Consider the following 16,891-nt stretch of genomic DNA (forward strand, 5'->3'; position numbering starts at 1 on the left):
GGCCCCAGTGTGGAGCTGAAATGTCTGACTAAACCCGTACTCAGTCCACATCTTATTTTCCCATAGTAGCCTAGGTGCCTTGGATAGTAGCCTAGGTGCCTTGGATAGTAGCCTCGGTGCCTTGGATAGTAGCCTAGGTGCCTTGGATAGTAGCCTAGGTGCCTTGGATAGTAGCCTAGGTGCCTTGGATAGTAGCCTAGGTGCCTTGGATAGTAGCCTAGGTGCCTTGGATAGTAGCCTAGGTGCCTTGGATAGTAGCCTAGGTGCCTTGGATAGTAGCCTAGGTGCCTTGGCCTCATTCTGCTCCACAAAGCTTATAACAGTCATCAGAGAGTCTACAGTTTCACTGCTTTCTCTGCCAAAGGGATAATCATCTCTGAGAAGCGTTCCATGTTCTTCTTAAGTTTCAAATCACATGAGAGTGTCATGAACAGAGGCTGTGTGTTAGTGTGTGTGTGTGTGTGTGTGTGTGTGTGTGTGTGTGTGTGTGTGTGTGTGTGTGTGTGTGTGTGTGTGTGTGTGTGTGTGTGTGTGTGTGTGTGTGTGTGTGTGTGTGTGTGTGTGTGTGTGTGTGTGTGTGTGAGGTGCATGGCTGTCTGTCTCTGTGGGTCTGTATGCATACCTGCCACTCTAGTGGCTATTTCTCCTTCACAAACTCTCCCAAATTGTACATTAACGATTACCGGGATCCCTGGAGTGTCAAATCTTCACATTTCCAGAAAAAATAAAATCACAAGACCTGCGAAATTACAAAATGTGTCCCCCAATGTCGAATCTATGCAATTCCACAAAATACACAACATGCCAGCAGCAGATTTTCAAAAAAGAAAATAGCACATTTTCCAAACAGATTGTTGCATGGAAGCCTTTAGCCTAGCTGATTTACTGAAAGCCCAAGCCCAGGCCTGGTTCTACATCACATCAATTAAATGCTCCCAATCCCGATAAAAAGACAGATTTTTAGAAAACACTACAGTAGGCTATATTGATATAACTGGGTTTGAGAACAAAGCTCCTGAGGTGGGCTGTAGAGGAGTGAGGAAATGAGAAAACACCCATTAGGCCTAGAAAAAGCGCAGAAAGCAGAAGACTCACCTTAGTGATGATCAACTGAATGAAAATACTGGAATAATGTAGGCTAATACAATTGAAGGCATTTATCAAATTCTTACTTATGCTGAAACTCCCAAAATTGTATCCAACCGTTATACTAATGTAAAGCAATAGTCGTGTGTGGTCACCTAGATTATTTCGGCACTGTTTTGACACAAGCATGGGCCGACTAGATAAATCAGAACTGATCAGATCAATCAGTGTCAGATTTTTGTTTTCACTGAATCTCCCTTTGGATATTTGGTAACAATTAGCACGGAGAAATGTTAGCTAAATTGAGATGAGTGCTAATGATTTTCTTTATTCTAGTCTGCTCTTATTCTAGCTAATCAGAACATTTTTCTAGCATGTTATACAATTGGATGTTGATCTTCTACTCCCGAACAAAAGCCTGTGACTTGTCTGATAATCAATCAATGTGATTTGTTGAACTGAATCTCTGTCTGTATATTTGGTTAAAAGATCTCTGGCTGGACAAGTGGAAGTGGTAGCTCATGTATTCGTTTGCTCATCTATCAATGATCAAAATAATTTAGCATGAAATAATGTAGCCTAAATCAAGTGAATGATCTATGTAGTGACTCATGTAGTAGCCTTATATAGAGCCTAGGCTATTTTCCTATTTTTCCAATCCCACTGAAACCCAAAATCCTGACTCATGTCTCGCATGAAAATTCCTAACTTTATTCTGTAATCCATAGGTTGCATTATCAATGCACGTCTCGCCTATGCATGTCAAAATAGCGCTATAACATTTCCCCCGCTGTCTCGTTTTGCTGCCCTTATGAGAGTTTCCGTAGACAATGTGTGATCAACTAACATTACGAGAGTAGGTAGATATGGACTTTAAAAAAGAGTTGGTCCCGTTAAGATACCTTGACATTTAACAAGTTCCTCTATTCATCTCCCCGCTATTCATGAGCTGATCTGCTATCCGTATAAACATCAACTCTATTTTGCCAAATAGAAGATATTCTGTAATTCGTTGGAGGTTATGTAGCAAGTTTAGCAACTTTTTTCAATTGACTTTTGTTTGACTGCAATTAGAAAGTTTGTATGATTCGAAAACGCTATAGCCTACTCGGGGTGCACGCTCCGAGTCCTGAGCACGCTCTGTCTCTAGGGCCTACTGCTGAAATGCGCTGAAATGATTGAGGAACATGATAACGCTCGGAATTTATGAAAGGCCTGTTTCGCTATTCACAACAATGTCATTAGCGATCAGTTACTCTATGATTACTTAAAAGCTGTGAAATCTTTACATAGTGGAGCAGCCAAGCCGGTAATGTGGCGCAGGGACAATCTAATTTTGGGAGAACCCTGGCATAGTGACCATATCTTGATTGTAAACGCTTTAAAATGGGCACTTCCGATTTATGCGGTACATTCCGAGACTCTCGGGATAAATATAAATAAAATGATAAATTATTCCCGGTATTTTTTCGGCAAAAAATGACTGTACATGCTCACACACTGCCATGTATCTTTTGTAAGTATACATCTAACATAAAAATATATTGTTTCCCTGACAATATATTTTTGTCTATCTGCTGCAGTTGTGCTCAACTAGCAGTCCTGTGATTGTTAAACTGGCCCTTGCTCCAGAGCAGTCTGCCATGCCTCACACTGGCCTAGGTAACTTCCCGAAACCAGCATAGTGAATTTGAGGGGCAGGCAAGTCATGCTAACCCTGGCCAAGGATCAAAGCTGGGTCTCCAGTGCACAAGTCTCGCCATTCTACCATACCTGCAGTGTTATGGATATCTCCACTCTTCATTCAGCTGCATATATACATAACTCACAGATCAAAGCATTACTATGTTAAAAAACAAATATACACAGCCCACCAGACTGAGTTACACTTTGACTCTGATGTTTTAATAAAACATGTATGCCAAACAAAAAACGTTGTCTATTTAAAAGTTTAACAAACCAAAAAACTCTATGCAGAAGGACTTTGAACAATTTACACAGAAAATGTCACAAATACACATTTACTGGAATATCTGTCCAGATGCAAAGTTTGGTGATTTTTGATGTATTTTTTGTTTAACTAGGCAATGACGGCATACACCAGAAAAACCCTAACCCAGACAATGCTGGGCCAATTGTTCTCCGCCCTATGGGACTCCCAATCACAGCCAGTTGTGATGCAGCCTGGAATTGAACCAGAGTCGGTAGTGACTAGCACTGAAATGTAGTGCCTTAGACGCTGCACCAGTCAGGAGCCCAGTGATAGAATTAGGGTACAATCTCCATCTGTCTTTTAGGCGACCACATTTTCCAAAAACTCAGTTAGATATCGGCTCTGAATTGAGACTCAAAGATGTCTGCAGAAAGAATGGGGTGTCAGCTATGACATGACTTCTTGACTTTGAAACATTTATTTTGGTTTTTGAACTACAAGTAGGTGAATTGGATTTACATCTGGTAAAGTAATTAAGTAACGAAATTACATCATGGGTCCCTGATCTGAACTATACAAAAATGCATAATTATGGAAATTAATATCATTCACTGGCTATTATTGTAATAAGCTCTGCCCCCAAACAAGACCATATTTGTATGGTCCAGACCAAATTTCAACTACTTTTCAACGTCCATGGATGTCCGTTGTTGGTCGGTGTTCAGTGGGTGAGGATGCTTCTTACAGGCGGCAGGTAGCCTAGCGGTTAGAGTGTTGGACTAGTAAGCGAAAGGTTGCAAGATTGAATCCCTGAGCTGACAAGATACAGATCTGTTGTTCTGCCCCTGAACAAGGCAGTTAACCCAGTGTTCCTAGGCTGTTGATTGAAAATAAGAATGTGTTCTTAAGTGACTTGCCTAGTTAAATAAAGGTATAAAACAGTAAATGGAAAGAGGGTAGGTGTCAGTATGATCTGGGAGAGGTGACATTAACTAGAGAGAGAAAGCAGCATCTCCTGTCTGTGAGCTCCAGAAAAAAGGCTTTTCTGTGTGGCTTACTCTGTGGTTTGTCTGTGTGTATATCAAGAAGTGTGAGTTTGTATTTTTTTCAGGCTTATACCTCCTAAGTGACTAGTACAGAGAGAACGAAGGAGGGCCTTGGCTTCATTAAAACTCCATCTACCTCCATTCAGACCTTATTCATGAGTGTATTGACCCTTAGAGCATAGCTCTAGCAGTCCCTACTTACTGGCTTTATTAGTAGGAGTTTACAGGCCTGTCCATGACATTCCCACAGCTCTCTGGGAGCTCCACATGATTCCAGGGCAACAGCAGGTTAATGTAAGCCAGGTGGAGCCTCCTCTACGCTTCCTCTGAACGGGGTTGTTTGATTGACAGGGAGTTGTGGTGGAGAAACCGGCGCGTTACTGCTCAGAATCGAGTTGTGATGGAAACATGGAGAGTCACAAGGAACAGCTGTTTGTCTTAGCCACAACAGTCAGGACTTTTCCACTCAACTGTGACCACTCTTAATTACAACGTGTGGATGTGTGTGTGATCGGGTCTGTGTCGGTGTGTGCCAGTGCATGCTGAACTCCTCCTCTTCTCTTATATGTGGCAAGTGTACTGTATGTGTGGTTAAAACGGTTACCCTACATCCTAAAACACATGTAAACACGAAACGATCGCAGACACTGATGTGACATTAGTTCTACGTTGTTCCGGTGTAGAGAGTACTTTTGGCAACTTTTGACTCTTGGCATTTGACAACATTTACCAACATTCAAATACATTCATCCAAATAATTCACTCTGGCAGTCCCATTCACTCTGGTACTGTATGTCCATGGGAAATTGTTCTTATGTCAGTAATCATTTAAATCAAGGATCATGTTATGCGTACGTGGACATAATGTAGGCTTAATGTAAAATCTATAAACACTCCTATTCTCCTTTCTGCTGATACACTGCTGCCTGACACCCTCCATATATCTACAGTATGTGATGTTAACTAGCCCACAGAAGAACATGACACCCAGGGTGACACAGGGATTACTTGTTCTATATTTAGTGTTTATGTACATGAATATTGGCAGGACAACTCTGTACATGTGACACACACAGCGATACAGTGGTAACACACAGACCTCCAGCACAGAACACATTTACAGACAGGCTCTAGAGCGCACACTGGCTGAGTTACACAACGGAATGTCTCCACAATGACAATTTCCTCATTGAATTTGAATTATTTCTTCATAACAGTAATAGTCATCATGATCAATAAAAACAAACAATCAAATCAAAAGAGGCGAAGTATAAAATAATTTAAATCTCTCCTAAATGTAAATGATGCACTGAGAGAACTATACACGGCTGGTAGCTATTTTATCTCTGCAGGTCAACTTAAATTGAAACTGAAGTAACAAACCATTTTGACAGAGGAACGCAAGAGTCATGCAGCGACAGAGAGATGCACAAGATGAAACAGTCTCTTCTCTGAAGCTCTGAAGTCTCCCTGTTGGCAACGAGATTCTGGGACCCCAAGCACAGGGCGATCCATAGGTGAGCACCTCTCACCTATGGATCGCCCAAAAACATGCCAACAATGAAATGTAAACATAAATATACAGGTTGATATCTCCCTCTGCAAACAGTTAAGTCTCTGCCACAGGCTCATCAGCTGTGTGAGTGGTCAGTCTGTATACACTCCTTAGTAGAATATCACTTAGAGTTAAATAAAACTTTTTTAATATATATATATATATAATAGATTTATTCTGTGCAGTCTATTAGCAGTACTTCCTCGTTTTCACCAGTTTGCTCTGGTATTTGACTGAGTGACCACTGTGGCCCACAACATAAACGTCCAGCAGATAGGTCTTGCCCGGCTCCAGCCCTGTGATGGTTTCCGTGGTAACGGCCTTCTGCAGGTTTGGGCTGTGGAAGTACTTGCAGAGGACCTTCTCTGACTTCCTGCGCGTCTCAGGCCCGGCACACTGGTTCTGCTCACGGCGCCGCTGCTCCTCGCCGTAGCTCTCGGACACCTCTTTTTTGTAGACGCAGAACTTGTTGCGGTCCTGCGTTCCCAGCCAGGCCACAGTAGCAGAGGAGCAGGTACGCAGCTTGTCGAAGGCCTTGATGCGCGTGTCCTCGGGTAGCGATGGGAAGGGCTGCTTGCTGCTGGGCTTTGTGGTGGCCAGCACCTTCAGGGTGGACGCTCCTTTCCTACTGCCTCGCAGACGGATCAGGTACTTGGCCTTGGGCTTCCCTCGCAGCTGAAACTGCCGTACACCCTCCACATTTTGGGAGAGCAGCAGCTTGCCATCACGCCTAACCTGCACCTGAACAGAGTCCAGACAGGCATGTACAAACAGAGTGACCCTCTGGTGGGAGGAGACAGGGGCGAAGCGCAGGAACTTACTGCCCTTTCTCTTGATGAAGACGTCGGACACTTTGCCATCCTTCAGTTCCACCGTCTTCTGCCGAGCCTCCGCCTTGGTGCGGGCGAAGGTGCCCACATAGGCGGTGCTGGTGTTGGTGGCAGAGTTCACAGCGAACACGTCAAAGTAATACTGAGTGTCCGGCTTCAGGTCCGACACGGTGAAGATATTCTTGTTACCAATGCAGACTTTCTGAATGTCAGAGGCTTTGGGTTTGGCTGTGTAGGAGCGGGAGATCTTGTTGCTGGTGAGACCTCGGTTTAAGTTATTGTCTGAGGGGACAAAGCCGAAGTGAGCAAAGTCGAAGGGGCTGAAGTCCCGGCCTGGCTTTGGAGCGGCCATGAAGGCATCGTCAGCGCTGATCTTAGCCTCGGCAGCACACAGGCTCTTGAAGTTGTGCTCCTTGTTGATGACCACACAGTACTGGACGGGCTGGCCCATCAGAACGCCCGTAGGGGTGGGCTTCCAGGCCAGGGTGACAGTGGTCCGGCCCAGGGCGGTGACGTCCACCCGGGGATCGTAGGGCAGCTCGGGGTAGGGCTGGTCAGACGCTGGGGTGGTGGTAGCGTACACCTTGAAGTTGCTGTCCTTCTCTGTGGAGAGCATCTCCAGCTGATAGAGGCCAGAGGGAGAGCTGGTGGCCACGTAGGACTCCACATCATTCCCCTTGTAGGAGAAGAGCTCTGTGCCCTCATCTACTGTCACCTGCTGCTGCTTCTGCTGGTCCAGGGGCTCTGGCTCACCTGGAAAACACACGAACTTAACATGAGTTCCTTTCATATCACAGCATACCCATCACCTCCTGAGATATTTTTTGCTAACCTCCCCTAATGTTTATTTAATTTTTTTCGGGCTCTGAAGTAAAATAATTTCCACAGGTGGCTAAAAATGACCCGTTTAATGTGTTGATCCTGATGAGGTCATGGTAAAGCTCTCTCCGAGCCGTACGGACGATTAGCCCCTCACGAGCCAGCGACCATGTTTTCACTCTAAACATCCCCAAAAATCCCAGGCTGGTATTCACTTGGCCCTTCCTGGGAACTTGTGAAGCTATGCTACAAAGAGGCACCTTGTAGCCTATCCATGAGGGAGTCAGTCGCAGGCCTTATTTCAGCTGAGCAAGGAAACATAATATTATGCTTGTCAACCAGAGAGTGTGCTCAACGGTGTTCTAAATTAATGCTGAAAGATCCGATCCGAGGCCGAGACATTCAGCAGAGAGAGGAGCAAACATATGAACAGACAGAGAGGTTGTGCATTTGTGTATTTACACTGGAAACTAATGCAATCCTGATGGCTAGTGCTCCACTCAGCCTATGTGAATGGCTGCTCGGTCTATGTTAAGCTGCCATATGTAGCACATATTGGAGATGAACTGTGTTGCAGTATTTAGTCTCTATTCTATAATCTATTAGGACAGTGAGTGAACATCAAAAAAGCAGGTGGTATCAGGCAAGGAGCCCATTTATTCATTGGCACAGACACATGCACACCCATATAGTCCTACACGTGCACACATGTACTTTCACACCCTCACATTATGCACACTCTAAAACCACCGCTGCAGTCCATGTCTGTGCTCTAATGGGACTGGGCTTGAGGGAGTTGATTGATTTCTTGTGTTTCTAAGACAATGTCCAGATGGAGAGAGAGTGACTGAGTGTGTGAGAATGAGAGGGTTGAGAAAGAGCGAGAGAGAGAGAGAGAGTCTTCCCTTTGGAGGACAAAGGGAGTATACGTTAGGAATGGACAAGGGGGGTTATTGTACCTAGCTATATAAATATGTTTATGGGGGAGGAACGAGGAAGGTTTAATCACATTCTAAACTCTTTACTCATACACTGTGTTTGTCTGCCAGCCAACCAACCAGCCAGCCAAGGGCAGTCTGTTCTACTCAGAGCTCTGTGCCCTTTTCACAGACTACAGAGGTGTGGTCAATTCAGACTTCAGTGTGGTCAGTTCAGACATTGTGTCACTAGTTAGTTAATAACCATATCACAACCACACCAAAAAAGCTGACCAGAAACACGGCCCAACCACAACAAAATGTACAAAGTCTTTCTCGTTTTATTCAAAACTATATCAATCAAATGTTTATGTTGTTGTTAATTTATGTTCATCCTGATAAATTAGTGAGGTGATTGTTTATGTACGTGTTGTACATCAAACATATATTTCACAAGTTTTACAATGTAATTATTGTAATAGCCCAATTTACAAATAAATCATATTTATGTAAATCATATTTATGTAAATACCTGATCCCTCTCCACTGGCCTCCTCAGGCAGCTCCTGCAGAGTGAGCTTCCACTCCAGAGGAGCATCACATGGTGTCACCGTCACAGACAGTGGGGTGTTGTCCTCCTCCACCACAAAGTAGTACCTTCAGAAACAACAAGTATTGCCCAGGTAAATGACAGGGATCAAACAGAATGCAGGGTTAACTGCAGGGTTAACTACTGAAATCACCCTACACACTAAGTCTATGGTCACTCTATGGAATGCTAATGACATGGGTCTCTATCAGCAGACATGACCTAAATCACATGAACATCTCTTTCTCATCTATAATGCATTTCCTCATCCTAGTATACATTACAATGCATTCCATATTCCCCATGCATCCATTTGCCATAAGTCGTCATACAGAGCCTACAGTGCTATTTAGTGTGGGAAGGCTACGACGCTGTTTTTGAGTGATACACAACCTGGCCTCATGCATTTAGTAAGATAAGACATACAGTACATGTACATGTTTGGAGCAGTAAACCTACATGTTGGTAATGGTTGTTGATAGTGACGGCTGTCTTTACATAGACCTAAACTCCTTACCTTTTGGGCGTGTCCCTGAACAAGTATCCACTGATCTCGGCTCCGTCTGGGATGACGGAGGAATCATGGAACAGGGTCTTGTCTCTGATCTGCATCTGGAACAGGCCCTCGTCTCGCGTGGGCAGCTTCTGGCCCACTACAACCCCCAGCAGTAGAGCCAGGGCCAGAGGCCAGCCCTGAGGTCCAAAATCCATCCTCCTGTAACACATAAAGCAGATATGCAGGACCGTCAGAACAAGTAGAATTCACATTAGAAAAGCAAAAGTAGTGAATATTGAACATCTTTCAATAAATACTTGGACGAGGAACTTGAAAATGTACTTCCAGTTTTGCCTGTTAAGTCTATCAGAATGGAAGGGAAACCAGTAACACGCTGCCAAAGAGAGAAAGTGAGAGACAGAGATGGACAGAGAGAGGCCCCATATCTTGGAAAAAAGAGAGAAAGTGGAAGGCAGACAAAAAGAGAGAAGACACTTTGGATCAGAAAGAGGGAGAAGATCAAGAGGAATACAGCGGCTAGTGTGAGAAAGGTTCCCCAAGGTCAGAGAAACTAGATTGAAGGGGATAGAAGAGGAGAAGAGATTGGCACCAGCCGCTAAACTGTACTGTTCAGTAGATATCCCCACGGCTATGGGACGTGGCTCAGTACACAGGTCTTTGCAGCTCACTGAAGATCAGGAACACTCAGATATCCTCTGTCTATTGATTTGGCCACATTGATTGCAGCTGATGGGAAAGCCAAATCCCTGGTGATTTAATCAGGATAATGATAGCAGATTAGCCAGATACTTTACTGCCATTTACAGCAAGTGAGAGTGTGTCCTTTTAATGACCCCTCTCTCTCCCTCCTTGCTCTCCTTTTCTCCCTCCCTCTTTCTTTTCCACCCTAGCTCTCCATCTATTTTTCTGTTGCAAATATAGCTCATCTTTGTCTCTTGCACACACATACAATCTCCATCCCTCCCTCTTTCTGTCCTTGTCACACAGATATCCTATCATTCCTCCCTCCCTCTGGAGAGACAGATAAGTCAAACCAGAGAACCCAAAGCTGGACATGCTTCCATGCTACAAACATGGCTTCATTACTACATTGTCTTCCTTTTAAAACACAAGCCAGAGAAAAGCCCTTGACAGCTGTGTAAATGTTTCCCTTTATGCCTCTCGTGTCTGAGCTGAGCCTTCCCTCATTCAGCCAGACTTCAGAGAGGTGGAGGAAAGCCTTCTAAGTGGTACTTTGAGATTTGACTCACAGAGAGGAGATCCTTATCTCTGCTTGTCTTATTCCACTTCAGAAGCGTGTCGGGCGGAACAAAGACATGTCTATTAATACTGGAGACAGTCCTGAGGTGGTATGTACAGAGCTCTACAGAGTTGTCTCTCACTCTTCAGCCCCAAAACAAAGAGGCCCCAGTCTCTGCTGCACCAAGCCCACATAATGACACTACCGGACTGATGTCATCAGATTTGGGGTATGTGCGCTCTCAATTATTAATTAGTGTGGAATCGTCCAGCATATTTGCTTGCAAACATTTGTGGCATAACCCAACATGCACTTGATGTGCTGTTTCCAATGTAAGCAACTTGCCCACCGCGTGTGATATTACTGATTCAAACTAATGGCTTGGGTTTGAGTTGGTCAAAGTGCTGCAGTATCCCAAGTCTGAGAAGCGTTACCACTAAATGCTACGTTCCTCTATCCAGACTCAAATCCCATGTATGAGCCACTACTGAAAGATGACACCTGCCCATTAAAACAGTTGGATTTGACTGTGCTAATGTCTAGACCTTGAGGTTGTGTGGTGCAGCACAGGCAGTATGTATGGGTCATACAGGCTGGAATCTGGAATGTTTGTGCATGCATGAGACTGCAGGCCTGCCTCTACCATTCACAGGCTCCCTTTACCAAAATAAAACTTCAAAAAAGCTGCATCTGGAACAAATAAAGCCTAATGTTTAATTAGAGTGAGGGAGAATGTATGATAGTAATTTGGGGGGAGGATAATTTGAAGGCAGAGCCGGCCACAATCGTGTCAACTTTGTTTTGCTGCTGTTTTTTGTATATTTATATATTCATTTATTTTTCAGTTTCACTCCGACTAGAACTTTGTTCAAAACTTGAAGCTCTTTTGGTTGTTAAAGAAAAAGTCTAATGCATAATAAATGGTAAGTTGTGGCAGCTTGAGGGGTGGGGAGGGGGAGGGGATAATACTGAACAGGTTAGGTGCACAAAGCATAATTAAGATAGTAATTGATGGAAATAAAGGTATGTCACAGTTCAACTGTTTAACCCATAGTAATAACTACGTAATAACCATCTAAATGATATGATTTTACAATGACGGTTAGTTCCTCCTGAATTCCTATGACAACAACAAATGAACCAGTGTTTACCCTGTGCCTATATCCTGCCTTTACCAGAACTATGTGAATGACAACTTAGCCAAATAACAATGTTAAAGGGATACCCCAATGGATTTTGGCAATGAGGTCCCTTTATCTACTTCCCCAGAGTCAGATGAACTCATGGATACCATTTTTATGTCTCAATCAATCCATACATTAAACAAATGAAATGTATTACATGATAAAGAAGTCATTGTGTATGGTCAGTTTGGTTGTAGGATGTAGATGTTTGTTTATGAATGTTTTTATGGGTGTGTTTGTAAATTTAATCTGGAGTGCGCTCTGGGCATTCGTAAATTCATAGCATTGTCAGATTGTCCGTTCGTAAAGTCAGAGCGTTTCGCACTACACTGGACACGCTGACCGAGGAGTAGGGTTGATCTGAGCATTCTGATCTCACAACAGCAGTCAAGCGCCCAAGCTGGCTAATGTTGGCTAGCTTGCTAGCTACTTCAAGACACAAATCAGAGAACACCTCACTCTGACCATTTTACTCGCCCTAGCAGAGCTGGTTAGGCTGTTTTCATGTTATCCAGAGTGTTGGTGAATGTAACTGGGCTGCTGGCAACAATTTAATTGCACTTTTTTTGCAGACTTTTACCGACACCGGCCATATTCAACGGGTGTTGAGCGTTCATAAATTCATCAGTTATTCTGCGCTCTGGCACACTCAGACGAGAGTGCTCTGAAATCGGAGTAGATAGCCAGTGTGAATTTACGAACGCACCCTATATGTATGTACGGTTTGAGATCAGTTGTACGGTGAGTCAGTGAGTCAGCTGGTATTCCAGAAGTCAGTCAGTCAATGTGAAGCTAGCCCAGCACAGCCTGATGACTAGCACACCTAATCAGTGTTCCTGAGTGACAGAGAACATGTATGCACAACGGAGCAGCTTACGCCTGTCATTCACACGGCCCTGCAATAGTCCTGCCCTCCAACTGTCCAACATGAAAGACCCATGTGGAGTGTGTGTGAGGGCCTCTGCGTGTGTGTGTGTGTGTGTGTGTGTGTGTGTGTGTGTGTGTGTGTGTGTGTGTGTGTGTGTGTGTGTGTGTGTGTGTGTGTGCGCGTGCGCGTGAATGTATAATCATCTGTCTGTAAAAGAAGATTGTGTGTGCGTGTCTGCGTTTTTGCCTGCCAGGGTATATACCAGGCCTCCGACTACCCCTACACTACCACATCGCCCCTCCATCTCTCCATCCCTCCAATATCTTCTCTGGGTTGCCCTCTCCATCCAGCCGCAGTCCCAACCCCATCCTCCCTCCCCCAGCTCCATGACTCCCTGTCAGGACGGGTAAACCTCATGCCTGCTCCCACATGGAGCTCATTAGCAGGACGGGAAGGAAACAAATACACTTTAATTTCAACACAAATAAAGAGACATTTAAGATTCTCCCCAACGAGACGCCTGGCAGGGCTCACAGGACCTGGAGCCTTTGTTTGATTTCTTAAAGCTGCTCTGAAGGCATATTTACGGTCGGTAGGTCTTCAGTAGCAGACTCCATCACTGCTGTGCTGTCAATTCAGGGCCAACCGGGGGATTGGGGATACAGACAGACAGGCAGGCAAGGGCTGAGGGCTCAGAGCCTGAGATGGAACCAACCACACATAACCTGGGCCCATTCTGACAGAGAGCCAAACCCAGAGCACGTCTGGTGCTCTTGGAGAGCCAAACAGCTCATTAATGAATTGGTAGAGACTGTGGTTTAGGCTCCTGTCCAGGGGCAGAACTTTTGTCTGTGCACAATGTGAGTTTCTCTGTTTGTGTATGTCTTCTAAACCGTCAAATTCCTCAGAGTGTGTATAAGTCTACATCATCACTCATATTCTGTCTCTAAACCACCCACATCATCATCATCATCAGCCCACAAAGACTCAAAGACTTTGCTGCTGCTGGCACAATAGCGTGTTCAGGAAGGGGAGCCTATTTTCCATCCCTGCCTGCCTGCCTCTCTCTTGTTCTGTTTTATGGTCCATCTCTGAGCGAGGCAGTGGTTAGCACGGCATCCTGGAATGTTACTTGGTGGAGCGGGTCAGGTCATAGGGCACTTTCTATTACTGCACAACAAATGAGCCATTCAAATGAGGGGCGCACCTTTGACTGATGTGCACTTCGTTGCTGTCATTATGACTAAAGGGAAGCGCACACAAGATTAGCTCACAAAAAGCCCCATGGGAAAGAAGTGGTCCACTCTCTGCCCATCAGCATATCAACGATAAGGGCATAGACCAGCATCGTGGGAAATGAGGCAGTCATGTATCCATTATGTTCCGCTGGGCAGAGAGCACAGACCCCTTCTTCAGGAGAGAGATCCGTCAGTCTGAGGGCACTGCCTCTGCTTGTGTCCATTTTAAGAGGCATAATGAGGGATTTGCAGAGTGAATGTTTTGGACACTGGGAGAGGGTGTGGGTGGATAAAATGAATAGTTTAATGAAGGGAATAAAAACCTGTCGCTATGTCCTTAATCTTCCAGCAACGACTCTGGACGTGACATCCCACTCCAGCGGTCCGCACAAAGCAAACGCAACGAGAAGAAGACTGTATATACTGCAGCTCGTCACTTCTCCGGACGCATAAATTGCAGTAGCAACACTGGCGGAATTCTTTCAGCCCAGAGTTTTCATATGCAAATCACGGTTTAGTTACGGTATGCAACACAGACCTTCCCATTTTCAGACTTTTTGTTCATGATTCATTCTCCTGAGAAAGTACGGGAGGCAGTGTGGCTTCTCTCTGCTACTAAATACAGTTATTCAAATTCCCATTCTGAGTCTGTCTCTCATTATACTCCTGAGCCCAATGGGGAATGCAGCTGAGGAAAAAAACAAGTCTCACCAAGGGATGGATGAGGTGAATAACAGAAGCACCGAACTTGGAATTCCTTCCCTTCTGATTTCCTTGCGTAAAATTCATAACGTAAAATGCATTAATTTATACAAATAATTTATAAACGAATAACACGTTTAATAAATAAAAAATATATTATTACGACTCAAATAAATATATTTCCAAAAAAAGTTAATAAGAGAGGATTAATATGATCAATGATCAATTGTTTAAAAAAATGCAGTAGTTTGTTTTAAATTTAATAGGATTTTTAAGGGTCTCCAAATGTGAATATATTTGTGTGAGAGAGTAATCAGAGCAGGATAGCGGTTATAGTGCAGGTGCGGGGGCTCGCACAGGGTTGAGGAAAACTATTACAAAAACTGATGTCCCATTTAAAAAAAAAAAAACAGATGTCCCAACATGTGTGGCATGTTGCATCGGCAGCACCACTATAAAAAAGGGCAAGTGAAGAGAATGTATGCCACGCACTATAGAATGGGGTGATAACGCATCTTGCTGATTTGCGTCTGGCGGCTTTGGAGGGTGCTCCGTCACCCCTGGGAGCATGGGAACCCAGTTAAGAGCACAAAGCAGCGCGCCTCAGATCCAGAGCCCCGAGCCCGTGGACACTGTCTTCCGCGTGTCCTTTTCATCTCCCTCAAAAGTTCATCCTTTTTGCGCGACATTAACCGTGCAAAGTGAAATAGTGGCCACAGCCAAACTAAGGGAACCAAATTAAAAGAGCATGAGAGCCCGGGCTTGATTGAAATGTGTTTGAAAACCTTAACTTCCCGGAGTTGTACACCACAAAACCCTTTCCTCTCTATCTGGCAGTATTTTCAAAGGCAAGCGTTCTTTAATCGGAGAGTCCCTCTCTGTTTTTCTTTTGTATGGAACCGTCTCATTATGTTCAAAAAGCGCTCCACAAACCATATAGAGTAGACCAGGCTACTACAAAAACGCAAGCATGTTGCCCGAAAGCAGCCTTTTTAATCGATGTGATTTGGCATTCATAAGTTTAGGCTATTTCATGGGATATTTATATAAAACAGAGATCTAATGAGCCACGGATACATTTAAATATTTTGTGAATGAGCGTCTTACCTTTCAGTTTTAGGGATGATGAAAATAGTTGGAAAGTTGTATGGATATGTTGCTTTTTCCTAACCAGCGCAACAATTATGAGACCACAATAAAAAATGTTAAAAATTAAGAAAAAAAATGCAAAACAGTTGTCCTTTTCACTGTCCAATAGATTCCTCGAGTCAGTTCTTGTGTGGTGGCAATCGGATTACAGGTCTGGTTAGTTGGTGGCAGTTCTGGAGGGTTGAGCCTTGTTTCAGAATCTGAGTGGGTAGGTTTCCTGAGTTCTGGCTGCGCGTCCGTCCCCTGCCGCGCGGCTGCTATTGAGACTCCGACTGGCAAACTGGTGCGAACTTCTGTCTCTGCGCTCTCCCTAGGTGCACTCCGATAACCAGCCCACTCCTCCTGGACATCACAACCCCAACAAATAAAAAACCAACCAGAGACCAGCCAGAACCAGCAACGGACCTATCACAGACATGAACTTAAACTGACATCACTTTATGAATGAAAAACCTATATTTATACATTACTTTGGATTTACTTTGAATGGATATAGCCATACGAAGTAGACCTAATTTGTATAAATTGGATGAAAATTACACACGTTTTACATACATTGTATTAAACCTTTTTTCTTTGCATTTAAAATAAAACTTTAAAAACATTTTCCCATCGAATAAGGTAATATCCCTACAAGGCGAACACTAAGGTTGAACTTACCAGAAATACTTGAGAGACGTGTCTGTAAACCTAGAGCAAAACAAGGTATAGATCTGGTGTCTTCGCCTCTGTTATTTTAAGAGCGGGGATCCCCTGTGAGCTGTTTACGTACGTCGTAATGCGCGCAGAAAACGAGCACACTTGGGTAGGACCCTTTTCAAAGTCACGCAACCCTCGGGTTATATTTTCTGTGTTGTCAGTGAGCAAGTTTTATCATGAGCCTAGATAGATGTGTAAGCACCACCATTTTATTCCTTCATCTGTCGTGTGTAATTTATGTGTAATGTATCCATAAAGAGCGTTTTCTCTGGGTTGCTTTCGTTTGTCCGGAGTGTTTACACCAAACCAATTCGACTGGGCCGAATGTGTTTTTGTTGCTTACATTACATTATTCCGTGTAGCCTAAAGGTGTGAAAACGCCGGCGGTACAGAGATGCTTTTGTCTGTTCCCGGGCCATAACCCAGGGAAGTAAATATTTATCCAAGATAAGAGCCTTTGACTGAGTTCTGTCAGTGATGTGAATTGTAAATAATTTACGACTTTATGGGGGCTGCCGA

At 44.1% G+C, this 16,891-nt stretch overlaps 1 protein-coding gene across 2 annotated transcripts; it reads right to left on the minus strand.

Moving 5' to 3' along the window:
- Window positions 1-5,075: 5,075 nt before the first annotated feature.
- On the minus strand, window positions 5,076-16,648 carry LOC120052568 (protein NDNF-like). 2 transcript variants are annotated; one of them, XM_038999551.1, is made up of 4 exons: window positions 16,334-16,648; window positions 9,293-9,490; window positions 8,719-8,843; window positions 5,076-7,203 (listed from the first exon to the last, which is right to left on the minus strand). In XM_038999551.1, exons 2-4 carry the CDS (start codon window positions 9,484-9,486, stop codon window positions 5,810-5,812), a joined length of 1,713 nt encoding a protein of 570 aa, XP_038855479.1. In that variant the 5' UTR covers window positions 9,487-9,490; window positions 16,334-16,648; the 3' UTR covers window positions 5,076-5,809. The 2 variants fall into 2 exon arrangements, with proteins under 2 accessions (XP_038855479.1, XP_038855478.1); XM_038999550.1 differs by lacking the exon at window positions 16,334-16,648 and adding an exon at window positions 15,632-15,996.
- Window positions 16,649-16,891: the final 243 nt, after the last annotated feature.

Source organism: Salvelinus namaycush, chromosome 8, assembly GCF_016432855.1.
Source record: "Salvelinus namaycush isolate Seneca chromosome 8, SaNama_1.0, whole genome shotgun sequence".
NCBI classification, from domain to species: domain Eukaryota; kingdom Metazoa; phylum Chordata; class Actinopteri; order Salmoniformes; family Salmonidae; genus Salvelinus; species Salvelinus namaycush.

What these genes read in the sequence shown, in the direction of transcription:
- LOC120052568 (XM_038999551.1), bottom strand. Translation starts at nt 9,486, where the DNA reads ATGGATTTTGGACCTCAGGGCTGGCCTCTGGCCCTGGCTCTACTGCTG. An exon ending in TTCAGGGACACGCCCAAAAG is followed by an intron (nt 8,844 to 9,292) that starts GTAAGGAGTTTA and finishes TTGTTTCTGAAG; the next exon opens with GTACTACTTTGTGGTGGAGG. An exon ending in GGCCAGTGGAGAGGGATCAG is followed by an intron (nt 7,204 to 8,718) that starts GTATTTACATAA and finishes TGTGTTTTCCAG; the next exon opens with GTGAGCCAGAGCCCCTGGAC.